Raw genomic sequence first — 20499 nt, forward strand, 5'->3', positions numbered from 1 at the left:
GATGTGTTGGTGACCTTAGTAATGGGGCCAATGACTGACTCTTTGTAGTTTTTAAGAAAGGTAGAGTCCAGCCCAAACACATATTTTGCTTTAGAGTTCTTTAGTGAGCTAATCACCTTGTTCACCGTTGACTCAGAAACCTCCCTTATGATGAAGACAGGTTGAGTGTCATTTACTAGCACTGAGCCCAAGAAATCAGTGGAGGGGAGGTATGTTAGTACCCTGACAGAGTCAATAAAGTAGGAATTGAAGGCTGTTGCTATTTCGACTGCATCCTGTGTTAGATTGTTATTCACCATGATTTCTAGTCTTTTTACAGTGTTACTATGGTCTTTCCCTGTTAACTTTTTTAGATTCTCCCAGATCAGTTTAGAATTTCCCTTTGCTTCACCAATTATGTTAATAAAAACATTTGCCTTGGCCTGTCTGATTCCTTTCATCACCTTATATCTCAACATGGTAAACCTACATCTGCCATGCTCTATTTTGGATTTTAAGGCTGTTTTTAGAGCATAATCTCGTTCTTTCACATCAATTTCCAGATTTCTCCATTTAGCCAAGGAAAAGTGCTCTTTTGGCCAGGTTTGGATTTGATTTTCTTTAGGAACAGCCTCCACTCTTCAGGGAAGGCTTTCCACTAGATGTTGGAACATTGCTGCGGTGACTTGCAGTGACTTGCTTTCATTCAGCCACAAGACCATTAGTGAGGTCACTGATGTTGGGTGATTAGGCCTCCTGGCTCACAGTCTGAATTCCAAATCTTCCCAAATATATTTGATGGAGTTGAAGTCAGGGATCTGTTCTGGCCATTATTATTCCTCCTCCACCAAACTTTACAGTTGGCACTATATGCACTGGGGCAGGTAGCATTCTTTCGTCCGTTGGACTGCCAGATGGCGAAGCGTGATTCATCACTCCAGAAAACACGTTTTCCACTGCTCTAGAGAACAATGGCGGCGAGCTTTACACCACTCCAGCCGACGCTTGGCATTGCTTATGGTGATCTTAGGTTTGTGTGCAGCTGCTCGACCACAGTCATTGTGCTGACGCTGCTTCCAGAGGCAGTTTGGAACTCGGTAGTGAGTGTTACAACTGAGGACAGACGATTTTCAAGTGCTACGTGCTTCTGCAATCGGCGGTCCCGTTCTGTGAGTTTGTGTGGACTACCACTTCGTGGCTGAGCCGTTGTTAACAGCACGTACATTTCACCGGGGCAGCTCTAGAAGGACAGAAATTTGAGGAACTGAGTTGTTGGAAAGTTGGCATCCAATGACCATGAGCCCTTCAGTAAGGCCATTTTACTGCCAATGTTTGTCTATGGAGATTGCATGGCTGTGTAATACTCAATTTTATACACCTGTCAGCAACGGGTGTGGCTGAAATAGCCAAATCCAATCATTTGAAGGGGTGTCCACAAGTTTGACTGTCTAGGTAAGCCAGTATCATTTGTGAATACACATGGTATCACTGATAGAACAGAATACACATGATATCACTGATAGAACAGAACACACATGATATCACTGATAGAACAGAACACACATGATATCACTGATAGAACAGAACACACATGATATCACTGATAGAACAGAACACACATGATATCACTGATAGAACAGAATACACATGATATCACTGATAGAACAGAATACACATGATATCACTGATAGAACAGAATACACATGATATCACTGATAGAACAGAATACACATGATATCACTGATAGAACAGAACACACATGATATCACTGATAGAACAGAATACACATGATATCACTGATAGAACAGAACACACATGATATCACTGATAGAACAGAATACACATGATATCACTGATAGAACAGAATACACATGATATCACTGATAGAACAGAATACACATGATATCACTGATAGAACAGAATACACATGATATCACTGATAGAACAGAATACACATGATATCACTGATAGAACAGAATACACATGATATCACTGATAGAACAGAATACACATGATATCACTGATATGATATCACTGATAGGATAGAACAGATATCACTGATAGGATAGAACATGATATCACTGATAGAACAGAACACACATGATATCACTGATAGAACAGAATACACATGATATCACTGATAGAACAGAACACACATGATATCACTGATAGAACAGAATACACATGATATCACTGATAGAACAGAACACACATGATATCACTGATAGGATAGAATACACATGATATCACTGATAGAACAGAACACACATGATATCACTGATAGGATAGAACACACATGATATCACTGATAGAACAGAACACACATGATATCACTGATAGAACAGAATACACATGATATCACTGATAGAACAGAACACACATGATATCACTGATAGAACAGAACACACATGATATCACTGATAGGATAGAATACACATGATATCACTGATAGGATAGAACACACATGATATCATTAATAGAACAGAACACATGATATCATTGATAGAACAGAACACACATGATATCATTGATAGAACAGAACACATGATATCATTGATAGAACAGAATACACATGATATCACTGATAGAACAGAACACACATGATATCATTGATAGAACAGAACATGATATCATTGATAGAACAGAACACACATGATATCATTGATAGAACAGAACACACATGATATCATTGATAGAACAGAAAATACATCACATTCTGAAAGCAGGAACACGAAGATAATATAAATAATATATGCCATTTAGCAGACGCTTTTATCCAAAGCGACTTACAGTCATGTGTGCATACATTCTACATTGGACACAACCAGTTATGAGCCAAATAAGCCAGAACACAAAACCATTTAATCAGATACTGTATATAGGCTATAACTTAGAAACTAAAAGGCTCTTTCCAATCTGTCCCCCCCCCCCAAAATGTATTAAGCTGCTTGAAAGCGGTCATTTTCAAGAACATCTGAAGAGCAGAGAAAGACACAAACCGAGTGGCATGAGGAACCCAGTAACAGTGATGACAGCCATGGTGGCTGTGGAGTTTAGGCTGTACACAATGTGCCCCCATGGTGGCTGGTCCAACCGGAGGGGACCAGCGAGGGCCTGTTCGTCGTCTGTAACAGCTTCTCCAGTTGCCCCATGTTTCCAGTATGGACGGGTGAGCAGAGTTACTGCTAACCATCTTCCTTTTGTGGAGAGAGGGTGGCTAAGTCCCAAACCACCATATTCCTTGTGTGGAGAGAGGGCGGCTAAGTCCCAAACCACCATCCTCCTTTTGTGGAGAGAGGGTGGCTAAGTCCCAAACCACCATATTCCTTTTGTGGAGAGAGGGCGGCTAAGTCCCAAACCACCATTTTCCTTTTGTGGAGAGAGGGCGGCTAAGTCCCAAACCACCATATTCCTTTTTTGTGGAGAGAGGGCGGCTAAGTCCCAAACCACCATATTCCTTTTTGTGGAGAGAGGGTGGCTAAGTCCCAAACCACCATATTCCTTTTTGTGGAGAGAGGGCGGCTAAGTCCCAAACCACCATTTTCCTTTTGTGGAGAGAGGGCGGCTAAGTCCCAAACCACCATATTCCTTTTATATTATTCATTATTATATCCCTTTATGTTCCCACTACTTTTGACCAGGGCCCATAGGGCACTATGTCATATGGGGAAGAGGGTGCCATTTGGGATGCATTCAGTGCTATTCCAAACTACTGTACAGCACAATTGGGCCACTGTGTCTGAAATTAGTGTGTTGGCAGTAGTGTGACGCGCTGTCATCAAACCGAAAGCTTTGTTACATCAGGCAGCATTGTCCCACTCACAAGATGTCATGAATGTGGGCTATTCATTCAACTTTACTACGTTGACGTACACACCCGTTTCATCCAAGAGAACAGTTCAATGTAGCACTACAATTAAAAGTATAGAGCTTAAATTAAAGTATTATAACCACAATTACAACTTCAGTCCTAGTCTTTTTTATTTATTTAAATGGTGGATGTTTCTCTCTAAATAACCCAACGAATGTCCCTGTAATGGCTGACTGACTGCCTACTACTGTGTGTACAAATGACAACATAGGCTAAGTCGATGGCATGAATGAGAGTACCTACTGTATTCGATTCATTATCAGGTACATAGTTTGTCTTTTATCTTCATCTCTGGCTCCAGTGGTCTCTCTCCTTCTGTGCTCTCTTCACTATCAGACCAGATCTCAGAGGTAGGAGAGCCATTGCCACACAATGCCTCAATATTCTCTCAGGTAGGCTATGAAAATGTCTCAAGTAGCTGATGTGAACGCTAAAGGATTCATCACTGCATTACAGATCAATCATTTATCTTTGATGAAAACGGTTGATGTTTGCATTTGCATGGTAAAAACGTACACGTCATTGTGCAAGACACCGAAGTCTAATTCCATGGAATTGCTGACAGGGACTGCTCCTCAGGTCAAATTAAACCAAGAACTAATACTGCCACCCAGTGGCACAACGCGTCACATCAGAATCTGACAAGACTTTAAAAAAAAAATTAAAAAATGTATTTCACCAAGCAAGTCAGTTAAGAACAAATTCTTATTTACAATGACGGCCGACTCCGGCCAAACCCGGACGACGCTGGGGTCAATTGTGCACCACCCTATGGGACTCACAAGCACAGCCAGATGTGATACAGGCTGGAATTGAACCAGGGACTGTAGTGTCGCCTCTTTCACTGAGATGCAATGACTTAAGACAGCTGCTCCACTCGGGAACGCAAAACTAAAATAACGTTCGCACAATATAGGAAGTTCTAAAACTTGTATGCTGGCCCCTTTTGCATTTGCGCAGTATCTAGTTGGGATAACAAACAGATTTTTAGTCAAACCTTCTGTGGGAGGCTGTCCTTTGTATTACAAATAAGAGAACAGGTGACTAGAATCAACTTTTTATTTCGACATATGGGTGAACATGAACAATATTCAGAGATGAAAGGAAAACTTAATACGGGATGATTTGCCCTTTTCCCCCCCAAACTGTCCAAATCAACGTGAATTACAATAGCTGCTTCATTAAGACAAAACTGACTTCAATTTCACATAATCTAATTTACCTGCAGTAGGCCTAACATTAACCCATAGAAGTACATGATCTATTTAATTTTGTCAGCAATCGTACTGGATTTTCATAGTGGATGCGTCCCAAACAGTACTCTATTCCGTATAATAGTCCCTTACTTTGGACTGGGGTCCATAGGGTGCCATTTGGGATGCATAAATAATAGTGTTTAAATAACAAAAGTGGACAGCTTGGCAGCGTGAACTCATTACAGTTATCCATGAAGACATAACAGCAAGACTGTTCTGCAGTCAGAGGCTTCTTTCTTCTCATAGTCATCCTTCAGATAATCACCAACCCAACAGCTAACACACACAAACAAAACAGGTTGCAAATGATGAGAAGAGAAACGACATGTTGGGACGGAGGAGGGGGAAGTTGTCCATATTGAATTGATTGTCACTTAATATATATTTAGACCGTGAGAGTTCACCTGTTCTATAAAGAGGAAAGAGGAGGATTCTTCACTTGGGGCCGATGTAGTTAGCCGCCTTTCCAGTCTTCTTAAGTGTTTCCAGAAGCACATCCGTGTCCTTGTCAGACTCAATGAAAACCTTCTTGTTGGGGAGGTCGATCTCAAATTGGACACCACCTTACGCCAACAAATAAGACAGAAAGAGAAAATAAAACAATTTCAACGAGCCAGTGAATATGACAAGTAATCTATATTTGCTGAATTGAGCAAAAACCAAAGTACACGATTCTCAACAAAGTGTGTGTGGATGTGAGTGCTGTTTAACAACCTCCTCCAAATATTCCAGAATTCTGGATTTGCTGTGACATTTAGCTATTAGAGACACTCACCCAGTTTATTGAGGACTCGGGTGACATTTAGCTACTCACCCAGTTTATTGAGGACTCGGGTGACATTTAGCTACTCACCCAGTTTATTGAGGACTCGGGTGACATTTAGCTACTCACCCAGTTTATTGAGGACTCGGGTGACATTTAGCTACTCACCCAGTTTATTGAGGACTCACATTTAGCCAGTTTATTGAGGACTCGGGTGACATTTAGCTACTCACCCAGTTTATTGAGGACTCGGGTGACATTTAGCTACTCACCCAGTTTATTGAGGACTCGGGTAACTGCACCAGAGCATCCCTCACATGTCATGTCCACAAAGAATTCCTGCTTCTGTGGGAATAATTCACAGTCTGGGAGTTATGCCTCATTCTCATGTTAGTATGGGACAGCTAACCAGTTAGCAAGCAACGACTAGCTCAGCTATTAGTCTGATTAAATCAGACTGTAATACACAATGCATTGGTATATGCAGCCTGAAACGAATCACTGCAAAATCGTGTCAAATGATTCTTACAAGCCAGAATGTGGAATAAAATGACATTTAAAATGTACTATACACCGGTTGTCTGTGTGGTTTATTTTGTTCTTCAGTTGCTTGGAATTTAAGACAAATTATTCACAGGAAAGTATTGTTTCCCTGACTTCTTAGAAAACAGCTAGGTATATATTCGGGTCAGCACCGATATTTTTGTGTTTGTTGTTGTATTGGATATTCGGTTCTCTCAAAAACGTTTGAACCCGGCATGCCATGACAATGAAACACCATGTTTTTCTGTATCAGGGGAGGTTGGAGACCATTTGTGTTGTGTTAACTTTTATTTTAACCGGATTCAAAAATAAAAAAACAATACTTTCATAGGAAAGTCGTTTATCTGATCTAAGTATTAGACCTCTCTAATACTCAGAAAGCACAGATACAAAACTAACATTTACCAGCTCTGAAAGCATTATAAAATGTCAAAATACCTTTCGTTGATCACCAAATATGGAGTTCATACGACTTTTATAATTCTAGGAAACATAGGGGGGAAAAAAAACACAAAAAACACGTACAAGCAACAGAAAACCAAATCCTTTTCGGCACCTCCAGTCACTCATTACTGCCACGCAGAGGTCGGAAATCTGCAACAGCTCAACACATTAGAGGTTCCAAATAGGCTATTTTTTTTTCAGTTGCTTGTACATTTTTATTTAGACCCTTTTTCGAAGTAAATACCGGCCATTTTAAAAAGGGGAAAATTAAGATAGTTGCTCAGCGAAACTCCATATTTGGTGATCAACGAACGTATTTTGACAAAACGCATAAGCTGGTGAATGAGAGTTTAAAATCGGACCATTTCGGCCCAAACGCCCAGATACCGATTCGGGTAAACTATACTTGCCTGCGGATATTTTGTCTCAAGGACAAGCCGCACAGACAATCGGTAGAGTACGTTTAAATATAAGTTGTATTAAACAGTCTGGCTTGTAAGGAACAATTGCACGATTGTGCAGGCATTAGGCAGTAACGTTACACCAATTAAAAATTGTGCATTACAGCATGATTAATCAGACTAACTAGATATGTATAAAGCGCTGCAATCCAATCTCAGCACTATGTAACAATGTGCGAATTTATTCAATAACTCACGGTCGTCATGTTGAGGTAGAGCGTAATATCAATGGACTTTCTCCTCTTTCAAAGCTTGCACGACTAACTAGCTGCTGAATATGTTGCTTCCTTGCTTGCTAGCTAAAGTACATCAAAGTTAGGGACCATCGACATTTTGCTAGATATTGGTGAAAGTAACTGCATATTTGACTCAATATTCACTTGTAGAAAGTTGGTGGGACGAGTGCACAATTATACTGACTAATATCAGATATAATTATTTTGCAGAACACTTTCAAATTACATTATTTTGGAAGAAGTAGTTTTTTTTCTCTCTCATAAAAATATTGCTGCAGGTAAACTTTTCCAGAGCCCTTAAAACGTCACACCGGAATACGGAAGTTTGAAACATGTTGGAAAAAAAAACATTTAACAAAACTGCTTCAAATGAACCAAATATGAGAGACCACGAAAAAGTGACATATCACAATAACGATAGATTATGGTGCGCATTTTCTGATAAGAACTAGCCCAGTTTGCTCCATGGGACAATACGCAGGGCCCACGCTTGTTGCAACTTGACCAATTCAATGTTTGGTGTGATGTTTTATACCAGACAACCTTTATGATTTCACACTAACGATAATTGATTTAATTTGGATGGAAAGTTAGTTTGCTAACAAGCCAGCTATAAAACCAAGCACCCAAAATGCAATCAGCTGATATGCGGCATCTTCCAGGTCATGTGACAACCCCCCTGGGTTTCAGAAGGGGTCTCCAGATAGGTAGCTCGAGCTGTTCACTTGTATGGAACCAGATATCGCCTCTTCCTCTCACAACCAGTACAATATCGACGGTAGGAAAAATACTGCTTTCCCAAGACATGCCCCTCTAGCGAACCTCTTTGATGTAAATACTACCGAGCCAGGAATCACAGCTTTTACAGGTGAATTAACATACAATAATCATGACTCGCTAATTAGCCAGGATTGGAGCATGCAAAACAATGTGTTGTCAACTTAACAGTATCCAGCTGGAGGTGGTGTAGCTGTAATATGTGATCAAACAATGATGTTGTAACTTGATATATAGGCTAGTTTGGCTAACGAATACAACCCCAACAGAACTGTTTCTGATAATTGGCTTTGAGACCATTCAAAACAATATTACAGTTTTGAAACCGCAGTAAAAAAGTACTACCTGCAGTCGACTGTGGTATTTTGGACGCAGTAATTGCAGAATAACTATGGCCTTGCTGATATCAAGTGCAGTACCTAGTTAACGTCATACCAATAGCTTTTTGTTGTTGTCTGCTAGTAAAATAAGTGGATAGTTGTGGGTAAGTAGCTACAGTGGCTAACTGACAGCTACTGTGCCAAAGCCCTTTAGTTGGTAATTCTGTTAATTGATTAATGTATCCTTATTATGTCCAGATACAGTGCATTCGGAAAGTATTCAGACCACTTGACTTTTTCCCCACATTTTGTTACGTTTATTCCCCCTCATCAATCTACACACGATACCCCATAATGACATCACGATACCCCATAATGACATCACAATACCCCATAATGACATCACAATACCCCATAATGACATCACAATACCCCATAATGACAAAGCAAAAACAGGTCTTTAGAAATGTTTACAAATTCATTTAATTTTAAAGTTTAGGTGCATCCTCTTTCCATTGATCCTCCTTGAGACGTTTCTATAACTTGATTGGAGTGGCACCTGTGCTAAATTCAATTGATTAGGCATGATTTGGAAAGGCACATACCTGTCTATATAAGGTCCCACAGTTGACAGTGCACGTCAGAGCAAAAACCAAGCCATGAAGTCGAAGGAATTGTCTGTAGAGCTCAGAGATAGGATTGTGTCGAGGTACAGATCAGGGGAAGGGTACCAATACATTTCTACAGCATTGAAGGTCCCCAAGAACACAGTCACAGAACAATGAGACAGATATTTAACTGAATGTATAAATGTTGAGCATCCGGTTGGCGTTTCCTCTCACTACCAAATATGGTAATGAGAGGAAGCCCACTGGCAGGCAGTGGGAGAAGATTGAATGAGATGGATTTTGGCCGACATTCTGCAAATCTTCCCATCAATTAAACATTCGATCTCAACACAGTTCTCTGTTCCCTAAACTAAAATCTGTTATGAACAGAACAGACTAAGTTTTGTAGACTTTACCCTTTACAAAAGTTGTAAAAAAGTATTGTGCTGTTTATGAGTGCAAATGTCAATTTAGTTATTGAACATGCAGACTTCACAGATTAGGCTTTCCCTAATGGAAATATGTAGATGTATACTAGAATGCGCCAATAGGATCTCGCTAGCGCATGCTTGGCTCTGCCCACCACCTTGCTTGTTCTGCCCACTATGACTAATTTGTTTCCGTTGGAAATGACAACCTGTGGTCAATCTTGGCTTCGTTATAAAAATCTTTGACACAGTGGCCTCCATCATTCTTAAATGGAAGACGTTTGGAACCACCTAGAGCTGGCCACCGGGCCAAACTGAGCAACCGGCTGAGAAGGGCAAACCCGATGGTCACTCTGAAAGAGCTCCAGAGTTCCTCTGTGGAGATGGAAGAACCTTCCAAAGGACATTCATCTCTGCAGCACTCCACCAATCAGGCCTTTAAGGTAGTGGCCAGGCGGAAGCCACTCCTCAGTAAATGACAGCCCGCTTGGAGTTTGTCAAAAGGCACCTAAAGACTCTCACACCATGAGAAACAAGATTGAGGTTACATATTTTTTTGTGTCTCCTTCACTCCTGCTGTGCTGTGTGCACCTTGCCATTTTACACCAGAGATATATATGTATATAATGACGAGATGCCTCCTTCTAGATTTCTAGATTTAATTTTGGATTGGAGATGCTTAATGTGGGTCTGGAAGGAGAGTTTACAGTCTACGAGACACCTAGGTATTTGTACCTGTCCACATATTCCAGGTCAGAACTGTCCAGAGTAGTGATGCTGGACGGGCGGACAGGTGCGGGTAGCGATCGGTTGCATTTGGTTTTTACTAGCATTTAAGAGTAGTTGGAGTTCACGGAAGGAGAGTTGTATGGCACTGAAGCTCGTCTGGAGGTTAGTTAGCACAGTGTCCAAAGAAGGGCCAGAAGTATACCGAATATTGTCGTCTGCATAGAGGTGGATTAGAGAATCACCAGCAGCAAGAGCGACATCATTGATGTGTACAGAGAAGAGAGTCGGCCCAAGAATTGAACCTTGTGGCACACTCATAGAGACTGCCAGAGGTCCGGACAACAGGCCCTCCGATTTGACACATTGAACTCTGTCTGAGAAGTAGTTGGTGAACCAGGCGAGGCAGTCACTTGAGAAACCAAGTGTCATGTCTTTGGCAGGCCAACACCATGACACAAGGCTGTTGTGTCTGCTCATAAGAATGTGTTGATTGACAGAGTCGAAAGCCTTGGCCAGGTCGATGAATACAGCTGCACAGTATTGTCTCTTATCGATGACATAAGTTTAGGACCTTGAGCGTAGCTGAGGTGCACCCATGACCAGCTGAAAAGCCAGAGAGCATAGCATGGAAAAGGTAAGTTGGGATTCGAAATGGTTGGTGATCTGTTTGTTAAATTGGCTTTCGAAGACCTTAGAAAGGAAGGGTAGGGTAGCTATAGGTCTGTAGCAGTTTGGGTCTGGATTGTCTCTCCTTTGAAGAGGGGGAATGACCGCGGAAGCTTTCCAATCTTTGGGTATCTCAGACGATATGTAAGAGGGGTTGAACAGGCTAGTAATAGGGGTTGCAACAATTTTGGCAGATCATTTTAGAAAGAGAGGGTCCAGATTGTCTAGCCCGGCTGGTTTGTAGGGGTCCAGATTTTGCAGCTCTTTCAGAACATCAGCTATCTGGATTTGGGTGAAGGAGAAATGGGGAGGCTTGGGCGAGTTGCTGTGGGGGGTGCACGGCAGTTGACCGGGGTAGGGGTAGCCAGGTGGAAAGCATGGCCAGCCGTAGAAAAATGCTACTTGAAATTCTCAATTATAGTGGATTTATCGGTGGTGACAGTGTTTCCTAGCCTCAGTGCAGTGGGCAGCTGGGATGAGGTGCTATTATTCTCCATGCTCTTATTCTCCATGGACTTTTTGGAGTTTGTGCTACAGGATGCAAATTTCCATTTGAAAAAGCTAGCCTTAGCTTTCCTAACTGCTTGTGTATATTGCTTCCCTGAAAAGTTGCATATCACGGGGGCTAAATGAGGCTAATGCAGTATGCCACAGGATGTTTTTGTGCTGGTCAAGGGCAGTCAGGTCTGGAGTGAACCAAGGACTATATCTATTCCTAGTGTATTTTTTTTGATTGGGGCATGCTTATTTAAGATGCTGAGGAAGGCACTTTTTAAAGAATAACCAGGCATGCTCTACTGACGGGATGAGGTCAATATCCTTCCAGGGTACCCGGGCCAGGTCTATTAGAAAGGCCTGCTCGCTGAATTGTTTTAGGGAGCGTTTGACAGTGATGAGGGGTGGTTGTTTGACCACAGACCCAATACGGATGTATGTAATGAGGCAGTGATTGCTGAGATCTTGGTTGAAGACAGCAGAGTTGTATTTGGAGGGCAAGTTAGTTAGGATGATATCTATGAGGGTGCCCGTGTTTACGGATTTGGGGTTGTACCTGGTAGCTTCAATTTAAGACAAATTTTCTTTGATCCAGCGACAAGAAACAAAAAAGAACTGTACTTGATAGTCTAAAAATAATCAATATTGATTAGGCCTAATAGCCAATAAAACTGACTTGACTGCTTGCTAATCGTCTAAGTTGTTCTTCAGCACACATGGTAACACGTTGTGCTACTAATAACTTACTCTCCATCACTCCCCTGAGGGAGGAACTGACGTGTGTGTGTGTGTGTGTGTGTGTGTGTGTGTGTGTGTGTGTGTGTGTGTGTGTGTGTGTGTGTGTGTGTGTGTGTGTGTGTGTGTGTGTGTGTGTGTGTGTGTGTGTGTGTGTGTGTGTAGGCCTACATGTGTTGACAAGGAGTTAAAGTTAAACCAAGCCCTGGGATGTTGTCTCACGACAGACAACAAAATATTAAAAGTCACACTCCCAGGAGAACAGAATGTATCCTGCCTCGTTGCCTTTTCAGAACAGGAGAATAGAAAGAATGTTGCCAATTCGGAACAGCAATTGTAATTTCAAGGTTGTTCGGCAGTCACAGTCAGTATCTGACTGTACGGTAATAGGATAGAACTAGCCTCGACTCCAGCTGTTCTAGGTTTCTCCAGATAAGAACACTGCTGCTGGTGCTTGAGATCTGGTAGACCATTTATGAACTCAGAAAAAAATAAAAGTCCCTTATTCAGGACCCTGTCTTTCAAAGATAATTTGTAAAAAACAAAATAACTTTGCAGATCTTCATTGTAAAGGGTTTAAACACTGTTTTCCATGGTTCAATGAACCATAAACAATTCATGAACATGCACCTGTGGAACAGTCGTTAAGACACTAACAGCTTACAGACGGTAGGCAATTAAGGTCACAGTTATGAAAACTTAGGACACTAAAGAGGCCTTTCTACTGACTCTGAAAAACACCAAAATATAGATGCCCAGGGTCCCTGCTCATCTGTGTGAACGTGCCTTAGGCATGCTGCAAGGAGGCATGAGCACTGCAGATGTGGCCAGGGCAATAAATTGCAATGTCCGTACTGTGAGACGCCTAAGACAGTGCTACAGGAGACAGGACGGACAGCTGATCGTCCTCGCAGTGGCAGACCGTGTGTAACACCTGCACAGGATCGGTACATCTGAACATCACACCTGAGGGACAGGTACAGGATGCAACAACAACTGCCCGAGTGACACCAGGAACACACAATCCCTCCATCAGTGCTCAGACTGTCCGCAATAGGCTGAGAGAGGCTGGACTGAAGGCTTGTAGGCCTGTTGTAAGGCAGATCCTCACCAGACATCACCGGCTACAATGTCGTCTATGGGCACAAACCCACCTTCGCTGGACCAGACAGGACTGGCAAAAAGTGCTCTTCACTGACGAGTCGCAGTTATGTCTCACCAGGGGTGATGGTTGGGTTTGCGTTTATCGTTGAAGGAATGAGCGTTACACCGAGGTCCGTACTCTGGAGCGGGATCGATTTGGAGGTGGAAGGTCCGTCATGGTCTGGGGCGGTGTGTCACAGCATCATCGGATTGAGCTTGTTGTCATTGCAAGGGCCATTCCCCCCAGAAATTTCTGGGAACTTGCAGGTGCCTTGGTGGAAGTGTGGAGTAACATCTCACAGCAAGAACTGGCAAATCTGGTGTAGTCCATGAGGTTGAGGTGCACTGTAGTACTTAATGCAGCTGGTGGCCACACCAGATACTGACTGTTACTTTTGATTTTGACCTCCCCCTTTGTTCAGGGACACATTATTCAATTTCTGTTAGTCACATGTCTGTGGAACTTGTTCAGTTTATGCCTCAGTTGTTGAATCTTGTTATGTTCGTACAAATATATTTACACATGTTAAGTTTGTTGGGAAAAAAATGCAGTTGACAGTGAGGGGATGTTTCTTTTTTTGGAGAATTTAGCATGGAATGAACTACAATTACATTGTCCTTACCACAGTGTCTGGAGGAGGAATCGAAGAGGCAGCAGGAGGATCCACCCAGCACCAGCGGACCAACCATGACCACTGACCATCGTCAAGACGGTATTGAATTTGAAACCCCATGTCTCTGTTTTAGTCAGAACAGACGCCTGTATTCATAGTGTCTCAGAGTAGGACTGCGCATCTACTACCAGTGTCTCCGTATGAGCAGGAGGCCGATTATATTATTTTATGCTAGAAATAGTACTCCTACTCTTGAGTAGCTTCATGATTACAGGCCCTGGGCTGCATTGAGCAGGGCTCAACGTTGTGGAACGTGTTCATTTGCAATATATTATGTAGGACAAACGAGATTCTCTGACACGTAGAAGAAGATAAATGTCTTGACATTTGCCTCGTGAACATATCCAGGAAACTGACGTAACGAGTGATTGATTAGGTAACACATTTTTCCACCTGCAGAGGCCATTTTCTTCTCATATAATGTATTTCATTACTTTCCATTCAGTGTTTTTTTCGTTTGGATGAGAAGTAGCCTAAAGTGTCTTGTTTGGATTTTTAAAAAAAATATTATTATTTTTTTACCTTTTCTTTAACTAGGCAAGTCAGTCAAATTCTTATTTACAATGACGGCCTAGGAACAGTGGGTTAACTGCCTGTTCAGGGGCAGAACGACAGATTTGTACCTTGTCAGCTCGGGGGTTTGAACTTGCAACCTTCCGGTTACTAGTCCAACGCTCTAACCACTTAGGCTACCCTGCCGCCTCTACACTCTAACCACTAGGCTACCCTGCCGCCTCTACACTCTAACCACTAGGCTACCTGCTGGATGATCATTAGCTAACACTGCTTTGTTTGTGCCCAGCCTAGCAGACTGATTATGGCTAGAACTCTGGTCCTTCTGTGGGGATTCTGTATAGTACAACCCTACTATCTACCGTACGAAATAATGTAGTCATATCTGTCATCTCAGCAGCAGAATTAAGACATTCTTCTGACTGGGGAATTTTTGTGATTTGAATATAAAGTATTATTGAAGTTGCCATTGTAACAATCCAACTGTAGGAACAACTGTGTGTCCCCGTATTGCAGGCCCACGTCCAGTTTTCTCCAGGATATCAGCGAGCACCTCTGAGGAGGATGTTCTCTGTCCTATTCCACCTCTCCCCCCAGGACGTGATTCTCGGTATGAGAGAATTGGAGGCCAAACAGGGACTTCGTAAGTACGGTTATGTTACATGCATTTATTTTGTATTTTTTTCATTCCAGCTCTTGGTCATACAAAATTAAAGAGCGTAACTTGTATTGTTGTATTGAAACGGACACTTTTTATTTACAAAGTCAATCCCTAGCAACACAGTTTTCATCCTGAGACCTGAGGCCCCATACAAAGCGCTGATTATATGAGAGCGTATGAGACCCTGTATTCATAATTGTTTGACGACATTATTGCGTTAAGGGATGTAATTTGACACGGATCATGTTTTATTTTTTTATGTTGTAGTTTTTTACAGACCCTGATCCACCTCCTGAAAGGGAACATCGGCACAGGGCTTCTAGGTCTACCTCTGGCTGTCAGGAACGCAGGCCTTGTGGTAAGGGTTAGAAGGGGGACACCGGGAAGGGGCTGCTAGGTCTACCTCTGGCTGTCAGGAACGCAGGCCTTGTGGTAAGGGTTAGAAGAGGGACATCGGTACGGGGCTGCTAGGTCTACCTCTGGCTGTCAGGAACGCAGGCCTTGTGGTTAGGGTTAGGGTTAGAAGAGGGACATCGGGAAGGGGCTGCTAGGTCTACCTCTAGCTGTCAGGAACGCAGTCCTTGTGGTAAGGGTTAGGGTTAGAAGAGGGTCATCAGGAAGGGGCTGCTAGGTCTACCTCTGGCTGTCAGGAATGCAGGCCTTGTGGTTAGGGTTAGAAGAGGGACATCGGTATAGGGCTGCTAGGTCTACCTCTGGCTGTCAGGAATGCAGGCCTTGTGGTTAGGGTTAGAAGAGGGACATCGGTATAGGGCTGCTAGGTCTACCTCTGGCTGTCAGGAATGCAGGCCTTGTGGTAAGGGTTAGGGTTAGAAGAGGGTCATCAGGAAGGGGCTGCTAGGTCTACCTCTGGCTGTCAGGAATGCAGGCCTTGTGGTTAGGGTTAGAAGAGGGACATTGGTACGGGGCTGCTAGGTCTATCTCTGGCTGTCAGGAACGCAGGCCTTGTGGTAAGGGTTAGAAGAGGGACATCGGTATGAGGGCTGCTTGGTCTACCTCTGGCTGGCAGGAATGCAGGCCTTGTGGTAAGGGTTAGGGTTAGAAGAGGGACATCGTTCTCCCACCATTTTACTTTGATCTATTCTAGAGCTCCTTAGTAGATGTCCATGGCTAATACATTTATTCTGCAAGTGCAGTGTGAGCGAATGACACAATCCTAATGGGGACTATTAGGGTTGCAAAAAGTCCTGGAACTTTCAATATATTCCCTTGTTTTCCAGAGAATCCTGGTTGGATGATTCCGGATTCTCTGCTTATTCTAGAAACCTCCAACCGGATTTCGGGAAAACAAGGGAATATATTTAAAGTTCCCTGAATTTTGCAACTTTAGTGACTAACTAATGACGGAATCTCAATGTGACTATACCTAATGACGGAATCTCAGTGTGACTACACCTAATGACGGAATTCCAATGTGACTATACCTAATGATGGAATCCCAGTGTGACTATACCTAATGAAGGAATCTCAGTGTGACTACACCTAATGACGGAATTCCAATGTGACTATACATAATGACGGAATCCCAGTGTGACTATACCTAATGACGGAATCTCAGTGTGACTACACCTAATGACGGAATTCCAATGTGACTATACCTAATGACGGAATCCCAGTGTGACTACACCTAATGACGGAATCTCAATGTGACTATACCTAATGACGGAATCTCAGTGTGACTACACCTAATGACGGAATCCCAGTGTGACTATACCTAATGACGGAATTCCAATGTGACTATACCTAATGACGGAATCCCAGTGTGACTACACCTAATGACGGAATCTCAATGTGACTATACCTAATGACGGAATCTCAGTGTGACTACACCTAATGACGGAATCCCAGTGTGACTATACCTAATGACGGAATCCCAATGTCACTTCACCTAATGACGGAATCCCAATGTCACTTCAACTAATGACGGAATCCCAATGTCACTTCACCTAATGACGGAATCCCAATGTGACTACATCTAATGACGGAATCCCAATGTGACTACATCTAATGACTGAATCCCAATGTGACTACACCTAATGACTGAATCCCAATGTGACTACACCTAATGACTGAATCCCAATGTGACTACATCTAATGACTGAATCCCAATGTGACTACACCTAATGACGGAATCCCAACGTGACTATACCTAATGACGAATCCCAGTGTGACTATACCTAATGACGGAATCCCAGTGTGACTACACCTAATGACGGAATCCCAACGTCTTCTCTCTTCCTTTCCAGTTAGGACCTCTGAGTCTATTTGCCATGGGGATAATAGCAGTCCACTGTATGAATCTGCTTGCAAAATGTTCCCACCACCTCAGTGCAAAGTAAGTGGAGCCTTTCTCACACCATTTGTCTGAAGAACTTCTCAGTAGTTCCATAATTATAACATTATTATAATATTATTATTATATATATAACAAGTCAGTTAAGAACAAATTCTTATTTAAATTGACAGCCTACCCCGGCCAAACCCGGACTCCCAATCACGGCCGGTTGTGATACAGTCTGGATTTGAACCAGGGTGTCTGTAGTGACGCCTCAATCACACACACTGCCTTAGACCGCTGTGCCACTCTGGAGACCCATAAACAGATCCAATTGAACAAAAATACAGTGGGGCAAAACACATCTGGGCCAATATTCAGTTTTTCCATTCAGACCAAAATGAATAAGGTTACATGGACAGGGTAGTCCTGATCCCAGATCTGAATCTGGGCCCTGAGTGATGTTCCCTCTGTTCTAGGTTGAACAAGCCCTTTCTGGACTATGGTGATGCTGTGCAGCATGGTATGGAGAATGTCTCATGGCTGAGAAGGCACTCAATATGGGGGAGGTAAATATATGTAGAATATGTCTACAGTGGAATGTGTCTACAGTAGTTACTACAGTAGTTACAGTAGTATGTGTCTACAGTAGTTACAGTAGTATGTGTCTACAGTAGTTACAGTAGTATGTGTCTACAGTAGTTACAGTAGTATGTGTCTACAGTAGTTACAGTAGAATGTGTCTACAGTAGAATGTGTCTACAGTAGAATGTGTCTACAGTAGAATGTGTCTACAGTAGTTACAGTAGTATGTGTCTACAGTAGTTACAGTAGAGTGTCTACAGTAGTTACAGTAGTATGTGTCTACAGTAGTTACAGTAGAATGTGTCTACAGTAGTTGCAGTAGTGTCTACAGTAGTTGCAGTAGTGTCTACAGTAGTTGCAGTAGAGTGTCTACAGTAGTTGCAGTAGAGTGTCTACAGTAGTTGCAGTAGAGTGTCTACAGTAGTTGCAGTAGAGTGTCTACAGTAGTTGCAGTAGAGTGTCTACAGTAGTTGCAGTAGAGTGTCTACAGTAGTTGCAGTAGAGTGTCTACAGTAGTTGCAGTAGAGTGTCTACAGTAGTTGCAGTAGAGTGTCTACAGTAGTTGCAGTAGAGTGTCTACACAGTAGTTCTACAGTAGTTGCAGTAGAGTGTCTACAGTAGTTGCAGTAGAGTGTCTACAGTAGTTGCAGTAGAGTGTCTACAGTAGTTGCAGTAGTGTCTACAGTAGTTGCAGTAGAGTGTCTACAGTAGTTGCAGTAGAGTGTCTACAGTAGTTGCAGTAGTGTCTACAGTAGTTGCAGTAGAGTGTCTACAGTAGTTGCAGTAGAGTGTCTACAGTAGTTGCAGTAGAGTGTCTACAGTAGTTGCAGTAGTGTCTACAGTAGTTGCAGTGAGTGTCTACAGTAGTTGCAGTAGAGTGTCTACAGTAGTTGCAGTGAGTGTCTACAGTAGTCTACAGTAGTTGCAGTAGAGTGTCTACAGTAGTTGCAGTAGAGTGTCTACAGTAGTTGCAGTAGAGTGTCTACAGTAGTTGCAGTGAGTGTCTACAGTAGTTGCAGTGAGTGTCTACAGTAGTTGCAGTAGAGTGTCTACAGTAGTTGCAGTAGAGTGTCTACAGTAGTTGCAGTAGAGTGTCTACAGTAGTTGCAGTAGAGTGTCTACAGTAGTTGCAGTAGAGTGTCTACAGTAGTTGCAGTAGAGTGTCTACAGTAGTTGCAGTAGAGTGTCTACAGTAGTTGCAGTAGTGTCTACAGTAGTTGCAGTAGAGTGTCTACAGTAGTTGCAGTAGAGTGTCTACAGTAGTTGCAGTAGAGTGTCTACAGTAGTTGCAGTAGAGTGTCTACAGTAGAGTGTCTACAGTAGAGTGTCTACAGTAGAGTGTGTCGACAGTAGAGTGTGTCGACAGTAGAGTGTGTCGACAGTAGAGTGTGTCGACAGTAGAGTGTGTCGACAGTAGAGTGTGTCTACAGTAGAGTGTGTCTACAGTAGAGTGTGTCGACAGTAGAGTGTGTCTAGAGTAGAGTGTGTCTAGAGTGTGTCGACAGTAGTGTGTCTAGAGTGTGTCGAGTAGAGTGTGTCGACAGTAGAGTGTGTCGACAGTAGAGTGTGTCGACAGTAGAGTGTGTCTAGAGTAGAGTGTGTCGACAGTAGAGTGTGTCTAGACAGTAGAGTGTGTCGACAGTAGAGTGTGTCTAGAGTAGAGTGTGTCGACAGTAGAGTGTGTCGAGAGTGTGTGTAGACAGTAGAGTGTGTCTACAGTAGAGTGTGTCGACAGTAGAGTGTGTCTAGAGTAGAGTGTGTCGACAGTAGAGTGTGTCTAGAGTGTGTCGACAGTAGAGTGTGTCGACAGTAGAGTGTGTCGACAGTAGAGTGTGTGTCGAGTAGAGTGTGTCTAGAGTAGAGTGTGTCGACAGTAGAGTGTGTCGAGTAGAGTGTGTCTAGAGTAGAGTGTGTCGACAGTAGAGTGTGTCGAGTAGAGTGTGTCGACAGTAGAGTGTGTCGACAGTAGAGTGTGTCGACAGTAGAGTGTGTCGACAGTAGAGTGTCGACAGTAGAGTGTGTCGACAGTAGAGTGTGTCGAGTAGAGTGTGTCGACAGTAGAGTGTGTCGAGTAGAGTGTCTACAGTAGAGTGTGTCGACAGTAGAGTGTGTCGACAGTAGAGTGTGTCTAGAGTAGAGTGTGTCGACAGTAGAGTGTGTCGAGAGTAGAGTGTGTCGACAGTAGAGTGTGTCTAGAGTAGAGTGTGTCGACAGTAGAGTGTGTCGAGAGTAGAGTGTGTCTACAGTAGAGTGTGTCTAGAGTAGAGTGTGTCTAGAGTAGAGTGTGTCGTCTAGAGTGTGACAGTGTGTCTAGAGTGT

At 42.8% G+C, this 20499-nt stretch overlaps 2 protein-coding genes across 4 annotated transcripts in view; one reads left to right on the forward strand and one right to left on the reverse strand.

Annotated features, from left to right (window-relative positions):
- Window positions 1–4895: 4895 nt before the first annotated feature.
- LOC124010958 (copper transport protein ATOX1-like) lies at window positions 4896–7661 on the reverse strand. Of its 2 annotated transcripts, XM_046323796.1 has the most exons (4): window positions 7515–7661; window positions 6142–6214; window positions 5511–5669; window positions 4896–5382 (listed from the first exon to the last, which is right to left on the reverse strand). In XM_046323796.1, the coding sequence occupies exons 1-3, from the start codon at window positions 7521–7523 to the stop codon at window positions 5542–5544; spliced, it is 210 nt and encodes a 69-aa protein (XP_046179752.1). In that variant the 5' UTR covers window positions 7524–7661; the 3' UTR covers window positions 4896–5382; window positions 5511–5541. The 2 variants fall into 2 exon arrangements, with proteins under 2 accessions (XP_046179752.1, XP_046179751.1); XM_046323795.1 differs by having other exon boundaries at window positions 4896–5669; window positions 7515–7659.
- Window positions 7662–7907: 246 nt separating this feature from the next.
- The window catches only part of LOC124010957 (proton-coupled amino acid transporter 1-like), a 62464-nt gene continuing 49872 nt past the window's right edge, over window positions 7908–20499 (forward strand). The window contains exons 1-6 of one of the 2 annotated variants that reach the window (XM_046323793.1): window positions 7908–8331; window positions 14083–14167; window positions 15158–15284; window positions 15570–15660; window positions 17567–17655; window positions 18075–18164. In XM_046323793.1, coding sequence (XP_046179749.1) covers window positions 8185–8331; window positions 14083–14167; window positions 15158–15284; window positions 15570–15660; window positions 17567–17655; window positions 18075–18164 — 629 coding nt within the window. In that variant the 5' untranslated portion in view covers window positions 7908–8184. Of the gene's footprint in view, window positions 8422–14082; window positions 14168–15157; window positions 15285–15569; window positions 15661–17566; window positions 17656–18074; window positions 18165–20499 lie in introns of both variants that reach the window. The other variant, XM_046323794.1, reaches the window with a different exon arrangement.

Source organism: Oncorhynchus gorbuscha, linkage group LG23 (assembly GCF_021184085.1).
Source record: "Oncorhynchus gorbuscha isolate QuinsamMale2020 ecotype Even-year linkage group LG23, OgorEven_v1.0, whole genome shotgun sequence".
NCBI classification, from domain to species: Eukaryota; Metazoa; Chordata; class Actinopteri; order Salmoniformes; family Salmonidae; genus Oncorhynchus; species Oncorhynchus gorbuscha.